At 33.6% G+C, this 18,771-nt stretch overlaps 1 protein-coding gene across 1 annotated transcript in view; it reads right to left on the bottom strand.

Moving 5' to 3' along the window:
• Nucleotides 1–18,771, bottom strand: part of PIGN (phosphatidylinositol glycan anchor biosynthesis class N) — a 100,917-nt gene that overhangs the window by 32,578 nt on the left and 49,568 nt on the right. Inside the window, exons 14-20 of the mRNA XM_023512401.1 lie at nt 11,386–11,464; nt 10,231–10,413; nt 7,031–7,170; nt 4,503–4,602; nt 4,309–4,401; nt 2,777–2,868; nt 191–299 (exon numbers count right to left, since the gene is read on the bottom strand). Of these exons, the coding sequence (XP_023368169.1) occupies nt 191–299; nt 2,777–2,868; nt 4,309–4,401; nt 4,503–4,602; nt 7,031–7,170; nt 10,231–10,413; nt 11,386–11,464 (796 nt within the window). The remainder of the gene's footprint in view (nt 1–190; nt 300–2,776; nt 2,869–4,308; nt 4,402–4,502; nt 4,603–7,030; nt 7,171–10,230; nt 10,414–11,385; nt 11,465–18,771) is intronic.

The following is an 18,771-nucleotide window of genomic DNA, read 5'->3' as shown; positions in this document are numbered from 1 at the left end:
GTGGCTGGCGCCTTAGCCGGTTGAGCTATAGGCGCCGAGCCTCCATGTAATATCTTAAACAGAAATCTTTCTTCTTAGCTGGCACATTCTGAGTGACATAAACGTAATGACAGGAACCTAAGTAAATATAATAGTAAGATACATTTTGGTATATCATCAGTATGACAGAGATTGAAAATATGTGACTGACCTGTAATCCATGTACCCATAGGTCTTCCTTTATAAAACTACTTCTTCTTTTCATGAGAGATGTTACAACAAACAGGGATAGCAGAAGCAGCAGCAAGCCCGCACCCATTCTGTTTCAAAATATAATTCACAATTTAAGATGTTAAGATATTTACTGAACACATATTATATAAAAACATGATACATTTCACCCTAATGTGGAATTTCTCAATCATTGGTTTAATCAAGAGGAAGTAGCAAAAACAGGTACAACTGAAATAAAAATCTTAAGATAAAGATGCTGCAAGGATGGGTTATTTGTAAACTCTCCCTACAAATTTTTAAGTATCTTTAGCTTAATTCTACAATTTGATTTTTTTTAATTTTATATATACCAACTATCTTAATTCTTAGCCTGAGTTGGGCAAATTTACAAGAAACAATGTAAAAAATAGCTAACCACCTACATTATCAACAACTGCAACATACACTTAGTGACAATCCAGACAGCTCCTTTCTGTCATTGACTGTCCTAAGAAAGGGGAGGACAGTGGTCATATGCAGGTGAGGCGTTTGTACAGCTATGAAACAATAAATTATGCTTTTCAGGAACACCAGGTTCCTCGAGTCAAAGGTAAATGATAGTGGTGCACTGTTATCAGGCTCTATTTCTTACCTCCTAAAAATAACACAGGGCAACTGAAATTATGTTGAGGGCAGACTCTGGAACCCAAATATAACAGAATCAGGGAAAGGGGTTGGTAGTAGAAATAAAAAATAGCAAAAGAGCGGGATACCTAAGAAGAAAGAAAAACAGGAATTCCTAGGAAAGTGCTTGGTTTTTGTTTGTTTCTAATTCTTTAAACACCTCTTTGAGAATCACAAGGAAAAAAGTAGTAATATATGGACTATTGGATTATCATTAAAACTTATAAAACTAGCCACGTATGATCAAGATTCTTTTTTTCTTCTTCTCTTTGTTATAATTTTTAAAATAATTTGGCACCCATGTTTTTACTTTAAAGCATTAGAGTAACAGGGACATTATAACTATACTATATACATTTTGCTTTTTCCTTTAATTTTACTCTTAAATATTTCAGAAAATTTTGTAATTTTCTAAAGAGGATGATGTGAGAGATTAAATAGTGAGTAGTAATTTCTCCATAAACCAAAAATCAAAATAAAGAAGTTGCAAATATAGCTAATAGGAAGCCAACATAAACTTTAAATCAGTGAGCAATTTAAATTAAGCATATTTAAAATATCAAGTTAGATTAGTTAGATTTCTCATATTTTAACAAGTTTGTTTCCTGCATTCACCTTTAACAGAATATGCAAGTGGCAAATTTTTATGGAGACTGTTTATACAATTTCCTTTCCTTTTAGCATAAGGTAAATTCTGCTCAACTATGTCAATACTACTTGTGAAGGACTGATAGGCAGAGACTGAGGAAAGGGGCTTTAAGAGAAACAATAGAAAAGCTTACAGAGCAATCTGAAGCAAGAAATAAATGAAAATATTTGAATTCATTTTCCCACATACTATTTATAGTTTATGACAGTTGCAAAATGTTTTGACTTAGGAGCAGTCTAATAAAATACAGCCTAGATAGCATGGTCTTTAAATTCAATACAATTACTTTGGGCTTTGGTTATAAAATTGACTTCCTGGGATAATTCCTGATCTTACTGGCATTCTCACAAAAATGAGAGAAAATGTATAAAACCTAATAAGTAAGCACATACTTTAAAAAGATATTGTTTAGCTAATTTTCCTTCAGTTGAAAAAGTTATACCCTGTCTATTAAAGATTCAATAAAAATGTTGAAAAAAATACAGAATTTAGAAGAAAATAATAAAGATGATTACATGATTAGAAAATAAGAAGAAATGTTAAACGAAATAATGAGTAGTTTCCCAAGCATACACACAAACAGCCAGTAGGTTACTTAACAATAATTTAAAAGTGCAGTTAAAAACAAAGGAAATCAATTATTTTATAGATTTATATGGATCATATTAAGGAGAAATAAATAAGACAGAAGAATGAGGAATTTAGGTAAGGTATACAGAAGAATTTTTGAACAATTTGAGTGATGAAACATGGGGAAAGGTACAAAGGTAAATATTGTTTTCTCTCATGGAGACCTTTGCATTCAGTTTAGAATAGGAGAAAATCTCATTTTTCTAAGATATGTTTCTGGGAATATAATTGAAGGCAAAGACAGGAAAAACATGGTGGCTTTCAGACTCTTTTGTTTCGGCAACATAACATTATTCATATGACACCAAAATTTTTACTGATTTCCTCAATGTACAAAAGAAAGAAAACCTAAAGTTGTGGGGTGGGGGTGGGTTCCTTGGTATTTTAAGTTATATTGTTTGGCACAATTTCATTCTTTGTGAAGGCCTGGAAGCATTTCCAAGGAGGTTTACTGACTCTTGGAGCCTAGGACAGTCATGACTAATGGTTTGATAGTGGTAATTTAACTTACAGTTTGTTCACATGATTATTAAACTCATGACCAAGATTAGGTTCAAATTTCACAGTGTTAATTGAGAAACAAGTTGTTGAAAAGAAAATAAATTAAAATATTATGCATACACTAGAGAGATATCTGGCTTTCGACCTACAACCGGCATTAGTGGGAACGCAGCCAGCAGCAAAGAGAAGAAAGTCCAACTCAGTGAGGTAATCTAAAACGAAGAAAAAAGTTATCTTTAGACAAATACGGTACAGAAAACTATCATCAGTTTTTCAGACTATATGACCATGAGACTAAAAGGAAAATGCAAAACTTTACAGTTTAATTTAAAAAGTAATATAGTTACTATTTGTGAAGGACCTTTTGCATACTAGTTATTACGTTAAAGACAATCTGACCATTATCTCATTTAATTCTCACAATAACCTCAGGAGGGAGGTTTCATTAGTAACAATATTTCAGATCAGGAAACTGACATCAGAAATGTTAAAAGGTAAGTAGTAAAACGTCCACAATTGTAAAAGAAAAGTCCAGGATTTAAACCCGGTCTGATATTTTAAAGCAAGTGCTTCATTCAATTGCTGTTAGACCATATATTAATAATGACATCTGTTATGAAAAACCAGTCTACAACATTTACTAAAAATGTAATTTCTGAATTCATTTGAACATGATCACAATGTCTTGAATAACTTGAAATCTGTTTCAAAAACTTTATTAAAGACTATAATCTTACTGAATTTGAAATGTTAAAAATTAAAACTTTTAACACACCTAGAAATCATAGAGTTTTTCATTTATAGATTATTCAAAAACTGGGATAAACTCTTAATGGATTCATTTCAAAGTCTTAACTTACCTATATTTTCTTTTGGAAACGTAGAAGTATTTTAGAGAAAATGTAATTTCTGAATTCATTTGAACAGGATTATGAAGATTTGCTTGGTTTTTATAAACATTAATGACAATAAATAAATCAAGCCCATAAGGATAGTATTTCTATATTTAGATTAAGAGCAGAAAAAGTCAATAATCCCATTAGTTGGAGACTTTTATACATTCTCATGGGGTAGAAAGAAGATATTTCTAACTTCCTGTTACCTCCATCAAAAGTATTAAAGTAGAAAGATACTGTAGAAGCACATTGTAATTATTCCCGACCCCGCTAAACGGAGAAAATCAAGAGTAATTATATTTTTAAATAACCTGTCCTGAATTCCTGAATATATATTTCTCCAAAAGGGGAAAAAAAAAATCAGTGATTCATGGCAAGGAGGAAGGTAACTCCTGACTCGAGTTCGGAGTGCAGCCACCTGAGCCACTGTGCTGCTCTGAGGAATTCCTCCCCTGCTCCACCTACGTAAAGGAAATCAGGAGCTGCTTCAGAGATGCGCCTATCAGCTCTGCTTCTATGGCATTTCAATAACCACATAACTGGCTCATTTTGATAAGAAATTCTAAGTGAATCACTGAAATCTTATAGGTAATGTCAATCTTCCTATCAAAAAGACCAGGTTTTTTTATGTAATGATACATTCTATGTTTTAAATACATTTTATCCTTTTTTTTAAAATTAAATAATTCCTGAATTAAACACATATCAAAACAAAGCAGTTACTAATCTTTCACATGTCAAAACAAGTACTTATACCTTTGCTTGAGTCCACAGCTGCGTGAGAAATGGCCAACCCGCAAATGCAATAAGCCCAGCTGTAAGCATATAGCGGTAGAAAAAACTGAGAACCTAGTAATGCATTCCAAAGAAAAAATGAAAAATGAGGCCATTTAATAGTTACAAATATATAAAAGAAATCTGAAAATGTTACAATCTGGTAAATTACTTACTAGTACTTCAATTCCAAGGGTAAAGACTAATAGGTGGCCAACAAAATGGCTCAGAGGAAAGGACAACAGTGATGTAACAAGGTCTTGAATAACTTGAAATCTGTTTCAAAAGATTAAAAGACTATTTATAATCTTACTGAATTTGAAATGTTAAAAAATTAAAACTTTCAACACACCTAGAAATCAGGGAGTTTTTCATTTATCGATTATTCAAAAATTAGGATAAATTCTTAATGGATCTGTTTTAATGGCTTTACTTACCTATATTTTCTTTTGGAAATCTAAAAGTATTTTAGGGAAAATGTAATTTCTGAATTCATTTGAATAGGATCACAAGGGTTTGCTTGGTTTTTATAAACATCAATGACAATAAATGAATCTTGTTTGATCTTAGTTTAAAGTGGGTACAGACAATTACAGATACAATATCAGATATAAAATACAATGAACCCAAATGCATAAAAACTGAAAATTAAAAAAATTCATCAGGGTAATCTTATATTAAAATCTCAACTGTTTTAATGAAATAAAGGTAGGTTTTCCTAATCTAGATAGGAAAAATGTTAATTTCACTTTAACTGAAGTAATCTTTAATTTCAATTTCACTAAATTGAAATAACCTTTTCCAAACCCAATTTAAGATGTCACTAATTGTACACTAATCGTAATTAAATGTGAATCCATAACTATCAAAAATGTATTATACATTTGAGTACTTTTTACTTTTAATCACTGGGGAAAAAACCTTTAATGTTTGCAGTACATTAAGTAGGTAATTATAAAAGGTCAGCATCATTTAATTTATGGCCTTTTTTTATTTTTATGGAAAACAATGGCTACAGAATGTTATCAAAAGTATTAAGGTGTCATGCAGGAAAGAAAAGCTACCACCAGAGGATGATTCATTTGTTCTGAACAATTAAGCACAGAGGAGTAAGAGATAATTTCATAAAATCATTTTACAAGACTTTTTCCTTAAAAAAATGAATTTGTCTTATTTTTATGTAATTTATTAAAAAGATAAAGGTCACAACATACTTTCAAAATCATATTTTCTCTTAAGATTTAAACATAAATGTTATCTTCATAATTAGGATGTTTAATAATTCACGAGGATGGCGGCACCCATAGCTCAATGAGTAGGGTGCTGGCCACATACACTGAGACTGGTGGGTTCAAATCCAGCCCAGGCCAGCTAAACAACAATGACAACTGCAACCAAAAAATAGCCAGGCATTGTGGGGGGTGCCTATAGTCCCAGCTACTTGGGAGGCTGAGACAAGAGAAGTGTTTAAACCCAAGAGTTTGAGGTTGCTATGAGCTGGTGACACTGCTGCACTCTACTGAGGGTGACATAGTGAGAATCTGTCTCAAAATAATGATAATAATAATAATAATAATAATGATTCAGGAGGGTTCTGTAGTAGAATTTTCTGCCCCCCTCCAAAAAACTGGTCATTTTAAAAACATTAAAACTAGAGTAAATGACATTTTAAAAAATCTGAATTAAGTATGCATATCCAACAATCTTATTCTTTTAAAATGGAGACGTTAACAGTATACTGATCAGTGCTTTTTTGCTTTATATTATAAACCAGTTAATGTTTTAAACATCTTAATTTTTATTTTTGGTATTTTTAACATTTAAATATTATTAATACTTCATTTTTTTAAAGGATGGAAGATATGGTCAAAGATGGAGTAACAAAAATTAGAATAAAAGTATGCAGAGTGTTGTGATACATGTTAGTCGGCCTGGAGGATACCCTTACTCTGGGCTCTCATTCCCATTATCTGCTTTGAGGGTCTGATTTTCTTAGAGGATACTTTAATGTCCAAAACTAAATTTAAATTCTAGATTTCTGGCAAAACAGAAATCAACAAGATCTGCAACTTGACTCTGACCGTCTATGAACATGAACCAGTAGTAATTTTAATGACTTTACTTAAAAGTCCTTGAAACTTGCTGAAAAGCCTTTCTTCTGACATTCTCTACAATGGTAAGAATCTACATTAAGTAAAACCTATGACGAAGTAGTTCAAGGTAAAACCATTGTCTAAAACTGAATACATGTTAATAATAAGAGCTAATCTCTTGGTATACATATTATTATTTTGCATTTAATTACAAAGTTTCATTTATCTAGGTTTATGATGACCAGGAAAGGAGGGACAAAAATATTTTGAAGAATATGCAAATTTATGTAAAACATGAAGATATTCTGGAATCTAAGATGATCAGACAAGTTCACAATGTAAATTACTATAGTATAATCGATATTATGTTATTTTTTATTCCAGATTTTTCTTCTAAAATATAAAGAAACAAACAGGGTCACTGCTAATTCAGGGCAATAAAGATGAAGTAAAAAGGTAAGCTAAAAAGGATGTTCCTATGCAACATTTATACATTTATAAATAAGAGGGCTTAGATCTTTGATGACTTAGGTACAATAATCTAATATACTTTAAATACAGATTCAGCTGTCAACGAAGTAGAAAACAAGGCAGCAATATGCATTACTTACTCTCTTAGAACCGCATACCATATTGGCACTGGCAACAAACAATATACATAATAAGTCCAGGGACAGGCTTGAATCAGCAGGAAAAATGCTATTAAAACGCCAATAGCTACAAAACTACATGGCAGGAGATGGCTTGATTTCTGAAAATCAAACAACATTGAAACACTTCCAAATCCATGGCAACTGATAGGTTGTTAAAGAGAAAACATTACTTTCTTTCAATGGTTCTACAACAAGATGATTAATCAAAGAGTTATATAAAAAAAGAAAACAAATCTCTCATTTGAGGAACATTTTACAGAAGAAAAAGCTCGATAGCCTGGAATTGTTGCAATTAAGCAATTCACAACTTAAAAGTGACTATGTTCTCCTAAAGTTTCTTTGCAAGCAATTCGTTCATAACTCTTAATAAATTTCCTCTTAGGAACAATTTTATAATGTCATTTGAGTTCTCTGGCTAGCTCACAAAGCCTGTATTACCTATAATAAATATGGAACTTAATCTTCATTTGGGAAAATGTTTGTCTCCATTCAAGCTCCAACCTGACTTGCTTCCTAAGTTGCTCTCTCCATTGCCCAGACACAGTAGGGTCATTCAGTTGTACCTACTCTTCCCAACCATCAGTCAATCAAGAAGGGAATTCTCCATTGTCAGTGACTAGCAATAGCTTCCATGGGTTAGGCAGGTCCATGGATGCTCTGGGCCAGAGGTACAAAGGTCAGGGACTTTAAGCACAGAAGATCATTTGAGTCTAGATCATCTGGGTGAGCCTGATTCAACCAACTGAAAAGCTTTATGAGTAGGGCTGAGGCTTCCCTGACTAAGAAATTCTACCTGTTGAGTGCAGCTTCAGCTCCTGCCTAACCTATGGATTTAGGACTTAACGTAATGAGCCCAGCTAATTTCGTAATTTTCACTTAACGTAATGAACACAAGCTAATTTCTTACACTAAATCTGTTAGTATATAGCTCCTACTGGTTCTGTTTCTTCGGTTTAATATTAACTAATATAGCAATTCTTCATTAAGTAAAATAAAGATGCTTCACTAAATAAAATTTAAAGTACCAGCATTTTAGACATTTCATTACTTCGGCCTAATCTATATTGTCGGTAATATTATTTCTTATCCACTCCTTCAACAAACCTCCCACATTCCACCAAAATGAACTATTTGTTTCAAAGACATTGTGGCATAGAGAGGGAAGGAATTTAAGATCTAGAAAAACGTAAGTTCTGTTATTTAAAAAGAATGTGTCCTTGAGGAAACATGTAATCTCTCTGTGCCTAAATTCCTCTGTTCCTATTATGAGAATCGAAGTTACCAAATTTAGGGCAGTGTTAAGATTAACTGAATAATGTATGTAAAACACTGGTGCTCAATACGTATTATTTATTATCCCAGTATAATAGTGCACTTCACTAAATCTGCCTTTGTTCACATCAATTTGCTTTAATTCTCATCCTCTCCCTACAGTCTGACTTTTATTAAACTTCCACCAAGACTTACTTTTTCCTGTTATCATCACCTTATTCAAAGTAAACTCTCCTTTTTTTTTATTTTTTTTTTGCAGTTTTGGCCAGGGCTGGGTTTGAACTGGCCACCTCTGGCATATGGGGTCGGCGCCCTACTCCTTTGAGCCACAGGCACCACCCTAAACTCTCTATTTAAAATATGATAGTCTTTGTATCACCTCAAACATTTATTATATAGTAAAGTTGTCATCTATAGTATAGCACAGCTATAGTGAATTACATCTGGTAAGGTGGCTATGTGTGTACATCTCTTATCTACTTCATTTAATTTAATTTGAAACTCTTGAGGGCAGAATCTGAATCTTATATTTCATTACATAGCCTATATAGTACCTAGCATTGTATCAAGTATTGGCTGCATTATCAAATTAATAAATATAGAACACTCAATTATGAAATCTTGATAATGTATAAAAACATCATATCCTTTCTCAATAACCTGAACATTAGGATAAACATGAAAAAGGCAATCTTAGGCACAAAACTGCTCTGAATTCAAATCTCAGTCCCTCACATGCTAGCTGAGTGACCTTTAGCAAGTTACTTAATCCTCCTTAGCTTCAGTTTCTTCTTTTGTAAACAGAAATTACAATGCCTACTTCCAGCACAGTTATGAGTCTAAGACAGCAGAAAATATTTCAAATATTCAGTAGAATACATAATATCCTCATTACTAAAACACAGCCATTTCTGTTTCTTTCCCTACCATATATGAAATTATTCAACATATAGGAAATTATTCCCATTTTAGCCAACTTCACATATATTCAAATAATTAAAATTACTTGAAACTGTTTTCAAGATGTATTGAAACTGCTTAAGAGGTATTAAAGCATTACAAAAAATTGGAATAAATAATAATGATTTTCCATTACAGAAAAATAAAGTACAAAATTGGAAAAATCACTGGAAATGTTTGCAGACTATTATCATTAAAAATATACCATCAGGATTTATTACTTTTTAGAGGATGTACATGTGGTTAATGACCATTAGAGAGAATGAAGCAAAGGAAATCGAAGTAGCACATTCTCCCTGGTAATAGTGAATGATAGGTAGCAATATATTTTAAAATAGTAAAGTGTTTAATGTAGTAAAAGCATATATACACTGTTATATTTCATCACTAATATGAGGTATCAGTAAAGAGCACAGTTAAGCAGTGAAGAATTTATAAAATAGGGATAAAGAGAAGGTTCTGAAAATTTGTATTTTGAGAAATTTTAGGAAGCTGAAATAAAGTAAGAGTAAGTCAAGAAAAATGTATACATTATGTTGTGTTAAATGTATTTCTTCAAAGTAGTTTCTGACCATCAGTACTAGAAAGATATGGAATACTTACAACATGCTAAATAGTTATCTAAAAAAGAATAGAAAATCAACACTATTAACATCATAAGAGAATCTAAATTATTTATATAGCCATCTTTATAATCCTCTTAAATTACAGGGTCACTATTCTCAATACATCTTTTTCTTAACTGAAGAAATAAAAATTGGAAAATGATGCAATACCACAAAAGCAAATGAAAAACAAGTGAGTTAGCTGAGAACAATGACTAGCACATTCTGTATTCATTACACTTGACTTGATCAAATTTCATTCACTTGGTCCTAGTGATTTTACACCATCACCTGAATTTTCATTATGTTTTCTGAGCCTACCTTAATTTCTATACTAACTCCTCTTGTCAGATTGGAATGAGACTTGATGATCAACAAGGAAGCGTAAGATATCCATCCAACAAAACCAGTAACAACACTGATGCCCAAAAAGAATCTGTCATATGTGTGATAATAGGACAATCCTTTCAATGCAAGATCTATTAGCTCCTTGCAAAGGGAGACCTATAAAGAAAGAAAAGTATAATTTGTACATGGAAAACAAAAGAACACCTAAATTTCAAAGAAAGAAAACTTGTAGCAGCCAAATCATTACGTTAAAATTAGTGAGTAACTGCAGATGATGGATTAAGAATAGATTGGAATTATTTGAGGATCTTTTTGCAGTGTTGAGAACAATCCAAAGTAAAATAAGCTTTTTAATCTTGATAAGAAAAGGCATTTTAAATGTAAACTTTCTGGGATATACTTAGCATTTTTAAAATGATTAATTTTTTGGAAATGATCTTCAGCTGTCCGATGAAAGAAAGAAATAAAGACTCTCTAAACACAGCTCTCAAATAATGGAGACGGCCATATTTATATCATTTTTTTCCTTTCTCATATCACATCACCCAATTCAGTTATAAAACATCATTAAAGTAGCTTATGTAAGTATTTTAAAGGAGAAGATAGCTTACCATTTTAAAAACAGCAAAAACAAGCATTAGCAAATGCATGGGTTGGCAATTATTTAGGCATTTAGAAACTTTATAGAATTCTCTCCTACTTTAAAATTTTACGGCCATTTAACAAAAAAAAAAAAACAATAAAACCGGTTTGAGGTAGGAGCTGGGAAGAGTCAAAGCTTCCATATGAATCATTAGATTTCGGATAGATAATAGGCAATTTCAATAACACCATGTAGTGTTCTAAAATATTATACATAAGTAGGGCGACTGAAACTTGCAATATATTTTCTCATTTAATAGTTCACTTCTAATGCTAACCTAGAAAAATCTACCCATAATACATAATCATCTGAAATAGAAGAAGTACATTCATAGCTAAAGCAACCACTCAGGAAATTCACCCCTTCCTGAAGACTCAGGAAAGCTCCCTGGCCAGCCTAACTTTGTTCTCCTTCACCATACTCTTCCCCGCTCCATCCCCCAAATGATAGTCAGCTATTTATGTCCACAAAGCCTGTATACTTACTACTTCATCAAATTTTTTCTGTTTTATACAAGATCGTGCTTTTCTTAAAATATCGAGCTGTTTAGAATCAGAAAGCAACCTATAAAAGAAAAAAGGAGTAGGTTTAAAGTGTTTCCTCATTCCAGTTATGGTGTGTGGGGCTAACTGAAGATGTATTGCAATTTTACCTCTCCTCTGACCTCTGGCTTGTCTGAGACCTTGTTGTGTTATCTAAAACCTTACCCCTCTGGTGGTTACTGATTGCTAATTTTTGACTCTTGTACATCTTGAGACAACCAGAACTTCTGTCTGCCTTTCAGGGGCTTTTCTCCTTAGCTGCTTGTCCTACATTGGTGACTGACAGACTTACATTTTTTTTCATCTTCCTTCTCAATTAGGACATGACCTTTATTTATTTACTTGAGTTCTCCAAATAATATAGTATAATATAATCTTTCTTATTCCTTTTTTGTTTTCTGAGAACAATGCCTCTGTGACTCTGGGTAGAATGCTGTGGCGTCAGCATATCTCAAGTAACCTCAAACTCCTGGGCTCAAGCAATCCTCTTACCTCAGCCTCCCAAGTAGCTGGGACTACAGGAATGCACCTCCATGCCAGGCTAGTTTTTCTACTTTTAGTAGAGACAGGGTCTTGCGAGCTCAGGCTGGTCTCAAACTCCAGAGCTCAAGGAATCCATCTGCCTCGGCCTCTCAGAATCCAAGGATTACAGCCGTGAACCACAGGGTTGAGCCTAATATTTCTTTCTTATAAAAGCTTCCTCCCCTACTCTTAAAATTTCACCTCAGATTCTCTATTAAATTAATTTAAAATTTAAAAAATGCAGAATGAAAAACCTGTATTATTTTCTTATTTTTCTTTATTTTTTAGGTCCTCAAGTCCTGGCTGTGTTGGCAGCTACCAACTTTAATTTTTATCACTCTATTCTAAGATTGCCAGAGGCTCTATTGGATTCTTCACCTCTTGGCAGCATCTGTCTGCCCAAATTCTCAGCCTTTTGCTTTGTGCCAAGAAGAAGAATGGCAGATGCCCTGGAAGCTGCAGTTGTAGAATACTGGTTTACTTTTGCGTGATTTCCTTCTAAGAGCTTAGCTTTTCAAAACTTAAGAAATATTTCAAACATGCTGAAAAGAACAGAGAATATAACAAAAATCCTTGTGCCCACAATTCAGTTTTAAAAAAATCTTAAAGATCTAATTTGTCTGCAATTCTTTTTTCCATTCCACGTGGTTCTCAAGATTTGTCCATATTGATACTTGCTGATCTCCATTGATCATTTTAATTTATATATAGTATTTCTTTACTTACTCCCCTCATAACTCCCTTTGTTCTTATTTATTTTGTTTTTATTTTTACATAAATATGAACATATTGTGCCGTGTGTTTTTATATTTTACATGTCTTACAAAACCTCTTTTGTAAGAAAGAGAAAAGCTTATTTTGCATCCTATATGAACTTGATGGAAAACTAAAAAAAATATTATATTGGGGGACAAGTTTAAAAGACAATGTCATGTGTTTTTATGAGGTTTGTACCAAAAATTTTGATGAATTCCAGATTACAACCTTTGGTATATCTACTTTTGGTACGTTCCAAAAGTAACATATAAATAGTTTATTTAGGAAAAATTATCGTTTGGTCTGACCCCTGTTTTTTAACCCGAGTACTTATAAATATTTCTCTTTATGTTTTCTCTCATTCTTCATAAGACTTCACTTAAGAATGTCTATTTCAGACACGTTTTCTTTTATTCTTTTTATTTAAATTCTTGGGTATTTAAGAATGGCAATGTACATTATTATCCTATTTTTGTATTTTAGGTCTGCAATATTTTGATAGCATTTAATCAATTAAGATTTAGCACCATTCTTTGTGCCTGTCAGAGGATAAGGTAAAACCTCTCTAGAGAAGAATGAGGTAACTTCAGAGCTTCCAAAACTTAATATATTATCAGTCTGAGCTCTTGACTCAGATTTCCAATCATTTGTTGAGAATATACCATGATGCTATTATACACATAGCTCAAACTCAATATATCCACAATTAAACTTGGCCTTCCTCCTTTGAATAGCAGCTTGATAAATCATAACAAAGTGTCCAAACATCTCTTAAAACAGGAAATGTCACACTTCTTTTTTCCCTTATAACTGGGTCATTGCCTAGGGCTAATGATTCCTAAATCATTCCACAGTACCTAAATCCCTATCTTCCTTCATTCCTACCTTCTTGGCTCTAAAGCAGTATTCCAAAAAGTCATTGGGCAGGATAAATCTTATTCTGCTTAGTGATAAACTGCAAGCCAGACTGCTTGGGTTTTATCCCAGCTTCAATATTTACTAATTCTGTTATTTTGGGGAAGTATCTTTCTACTTAGAAATTGAGATACAGATGTTCTTCAACTTACAATACTGTTAGGTTTCAAAAAACCCTATTATACATTGAAAATATCATCTAAGTCTAAGACATATTTAATATACCTAACCTGTCAAACACCATAGCTTAGCCTAGCCTACCTTAAACATGCTCAGAACACTTACATTGGCCTACAGTTGGGCAAAATCATCTAACACAAAGCATAAATGCTGACTATAATTTGTATATAATTTATACAAATATACATGTAATTTACCAAATACCCTACTGAAGCATGGTTTCTACTGAAACCCTATCATTTTTGTACCATAAGGTCAAAAAATCATAAGTTGAACCATAAATCAGGGACTGTCTATAAGAATAGTATTTACCATATAGGGCAGTTATAGGAATTAAAAGAGCTAACCTACGTAAATTACCTAGGACAGTGCCTTTCACACATTAAGTATGTAATAAATAGGAGCAGGTGTTTGTGAGTATGGAAATGGTACAAGACCTCATTTGCTTGAACCACGAAGAGTGTTTTACCTGCTGTTTATCCCTTCAGCCTTCCCTCCTTATGTACAGCATCACATTAATGCCACATCCATTTCTGATGTTCCCCTCAAACTGCCCCCCCCATAGTCTGCCCCTTCTCAGAAAAATGACAATACCACTCATCCAAGCCAAAATTCTGAAGTCACCTTTATTTCCCTCTTTCTCTAACATCCCACATTGAATCTATCAGTAAATATTATTTTTGTACTTTAAATCTATCTACCCTTCACTCCCTGAAATAAGTCATCATTGCCTTTTGCCTGGAATAATGCAATAGCTTAATTGGTCTCCCTATGTCTCCTTTTGCCTTCCAACAGTCTTTCTCCAGATCGCTTTAGCATGACCATTTAAAAACATTTCAAGCCATATAATTCTTTTATTTAAATCCCCAAAGCCTTCTGCCAACTCACTCACAATAAAGTCTCTACTATGGTTCTAAGGCCCCACCACTTGTTCTCTAGTTCTCTCATCTCATGCCCTGCCACTCTCCCTCACTCACATCACTAACACATAACATAGCCTCTAACCTCCTTGCTGTCACTTAACCCACATCAAATCCTTTGCCTGGAATACTCCTCCCTCAGATACCAATGCATCATATTCCTTCACTTTCTTCAGTTCTCTCATCAAGTGTCAACTTATCTGAGAGACCTTCTCTGAACAAAAACATCTAAAATAGCAAACACACATATACTATTTTTCTTCTTAGCACTAGAACACAAGGAGGTAGGCAGATTCTCGGATGCTCCCCTCCAAGGAGTCCTACCTACTGGTATTCGTGGCCATGTATAATTCCTTCCCCCTTGAGTAACTTACTTCTAAGTAATAGGCTGTGGCAACATTAGGAGGATTTCACTTCTAAAAATGTATTTTAAAAGACTGCAACTTCTGTCTAGGTAGCAGACTCTTTTTATTGCCTTTTTTTGGCTTATGCTTTAAAAAAGAAAAGCTTTCATGAGGGAGAGGGTCAGTTAGTAAATAACTGAGGGCAGTCTACAGCCAAAGGCCAGGGAGGAACTGAGACATTCTGTCCAATAACCTGTGAAAAACTGAATCCTAACAATACCAAATGAGCTTAGAAGTGTATCCTTCCACAGGCAGGCCTTCATGTGAGACTACAACTCAACCAGCACCTCACTGCGGCCTTGAGAGAGAAGAGAAAGCAGAAGACCCAGCTAAACCATACCCAGATGCCAGACCAACAGAAACCATGAGATAATAAATGTGTTGTTTAACCTTTTAATTTTTGCAGTAATTTGTACTTCTTGGACATAAGATGGTGAAAATCTGACCTAACTGGAATGATCTAACATTGGCTGTGGTATAAAATATGTTAAAAGAGGAGACATTATTTCATATGAATTGTACACTGAAAAAAAAAATAAGGATTAAAATGGTAAGAATATTACGAGCAGGTAAAACACAATAAATATTCCCAATTTTGAAAGCAAGAGTGTAGAATAGTGGATGAAGATTCAAAATAATTGGGATTTGGGTTTGCTTCTAAGCCTTATGAAGCTATGCCACATGGTACATGCCATGCAGTGGTCTATGAAGTCAGAAAATGGGTTCTACCACACTCGTGTTCTCTCACTTGGTCCTCTCTGAATCTTAACGTTAATCTCACTTGTCTTACTACCTATAAAGATTATTGTGAGGATAAAGCAATAATTTAAAAGCAGTTCAAAAATGGTTTCTGTAAAGTAAGGTGACATATGTAATAACTGACGACCCAATCAGATGTCTAATTAGAGAGTATTCTTTCTGAGACCCTCACTTTTTCTATGCTTTTGCTCATAAGATACTAGAATCACTTCCTAAATCCTGTACTATCATCTGAAGTCTAGTGTTTTTATCTATGTATCCTATGTATCATGCATATCTCACATAAATGTGTCCTATACTTTTTTTTTTGAGACAGATCTCAACTTGTCACCCCGGGTAGAGTGCCATGGCATTACAGCTCACAGTAACCTCAAACTCTTGGGCTCAAGCGATTCTCTTGCCTTAGTCTCCCAAGTACTGGGACTACAGGCTCCCACCACAATGCCGAGCTATCTTTTTGTTGCAGTTGTCATTGTTGTTTTAGCTGGCCGAGTTTGAACCCCCCAGTCTTGGTGTATGTGGCCGGCACCCTACCCACTACCCCTACAGGCGCCACCCTATCCTATACTTTTTTGTAACAGTTTCTCACTATAGTTATCCAAATATCCAAAACATACCTAAAGGTAGAATGAATAGACAGGCATGATGATGGAAACGGCAGTTAAAATACATGAAGCTATTTTTTCAACAAGAAAATGAGTGGGAAATTATACATGAAAAACATCAACAAAGATAAAAATCCTTATAAAAGGATTTTTCCTCCTTCTAAGTCTTGGCTTAGCATATTTATCTTGTAAAATATTTTAATGCAATTTTTTTAATGTCAATAACATTTCAAACTCCCAACAAGAGTTGTTTCTGAATTTTTAAATATCATTTATAAAAATGACTATATATAAAAAATTCACTGTTACTATTTGTAACATTACAACAAAAATATAAAATTTCTGAATTTCAAAACTGGGGAAAGAGATTTGATTAGTTTCTTCTATCAGACACTTGTTAATGTGGCAAACTGAGGGCTTTGGTAAGAAACCCTCTTTGAAGATGATGAGATGATGAGATTTGCTTATGACAAAAAGTATAAACAAAGAAATGGCTGGAGGCCAGCCAGGAGGAATGCCAAGGACACGCCTAAGTGATAAGATCACAGACCTAGAAACATAATTAAAACCAGTGGGCCACAAGAGTATTTTACATTTAAACAAGGAGCTTTAGAACAGATGGGGTCCATAAGAGGTCACCAACAGAAAGAAACACCCACCTAAAGAATCATTGTATGAATAGTTATTAGAGAATGCAGCTTTAACTCTGGGTACAGCTGGCAGCCCACATGCAGCCAATGAAATCAAGAAAAAAAAGGGTGGGAGATTGTTTATATTGATAAGAAGAAAAATTCTTTGTTTTTGCATTACCAAAGTAAGGTGTGAGTCATTAAAATATTTTAATAAAATCTTCATTAAATTCTGTAAGCCCTATTATTTCTAGGTTATTGTATTTCATTAATGTCTCTGAGTCTGCTATTGTCCCTATGCTACAATACAGTTTCTTAAATATATTTTAATATGAAAAATGTAAGGCAAAAAAAAAAAAAACCTTGTTAAAATCCTTCTATTTGGTTTTACAATAAGAAATCATCAAAAGAAACATTAGAATATAAATATTCAAAGATGCTTCATTTGAAATACAGATCTCCCACTTACTCCAAAAACTGAAATTGATCAGACTGAGTATTCACACCACCAAAATTGGCAAATGCTACTAATTGGCTCTCTTTCCCTCCCTTTGAGAGTAGAACCTTTTGTTCAACACTTATCCACACATCACTGCCATATTTTCCTACATCATACTCTACTTTCTTACCCAATTCAGACCTACTACAATTCACAGCAATAAGTATCAAGTTAATGAGAACACGTATATTGGCTGTTACTACTACCTCAGAAGGGTGCTGTGCTGAAGACTTCTTGGGTCTCCACTTCAATTGCTCTGCCAGGTAGTAACAACAAAATACAATAGCCCTCTTCTTAAAACAGTCTTCACTAAAGTGTCTTGTTTAACTTTCCTAGTTCCTATAAATTTGCATTCTCATCTGTGTGTTTGGTGCTCCTCAAGTGTCCTTAGGAAAACAAACTGTCACTCATCCTACATTGAACTATCTCTTATCATACTGTATTATAATTTTTGCTGTATTCTATGTGTTTCGGCTAGATCTTGAGTCCGATGAGGACAGGCACTGTATCTATCTTATTTTCCAACACTTACTACATCTAAGAAAACAATAAACATTGGTTAAGCAAATCAATGAAGCATTAGAGAATTTCTCTGCAATGGCTAAAATGATGACAAATGTGAACAATTACTTTTTGTTAAAAGTTAAATTGTATGTCCCCAAAAGATATATTAACGTCCTAAGCGCTGGCTGGTACCTGATTTAAAAAGCACTGATTTTTAAATAGTGTCCTTGTAGATATAATCAAGGAAAAATGAATCAATACTGGATGAGGGTGAACCTTCAATCCAACAACTGGTTTCCTCAAGAGGAGAGGGAGATCTGGACATGAAAACACAGGGAAGAAGTCCATGTGATGACAGAGTTAAGAGATTGGAATGATTGATAGTCACAAGCCAAGAAACATCAAGGACTCCAGAAAGCCACCAGAGGCTAGGTAGAGGCAAGGAAGGAAGTCTTCCTTGGAAAAGAAAGCATGGTCCTAGTGACACCCTGATGTTGGACTTCTAGCCTCCCAAACTGTGAAAGAATAAATTTTTGCTATGTTAAGCCACTCAGGTTGTGACAGTTTCCTACGGCAACCTTAGAAAGCTAATACATCTTCCAATCAAGTAACCCAAAAGGAAAAGTGACATTTTTT

Source organism: Otolemur garnettii, unplaced genomic scaffold (assembly GCF_000181295.1).
Source record: "Otolemur garnettii isolate 467f Iridium unplaced genomic scaffold, OtoGar3 scaffold00027, whole genome shotgun sequence".
Classification (NCBI taxonomy): domain Eukaryota; kingdom Metazoa; phylum Chordata; class Mammalia; order Primates; family Galagidae; genus Otolemur; species Otolemur garnettii.
Note: the sequence above shows the minus strand (reverse complement) of the source record. Positions and strands in the feature narration are given on the sequence as shown.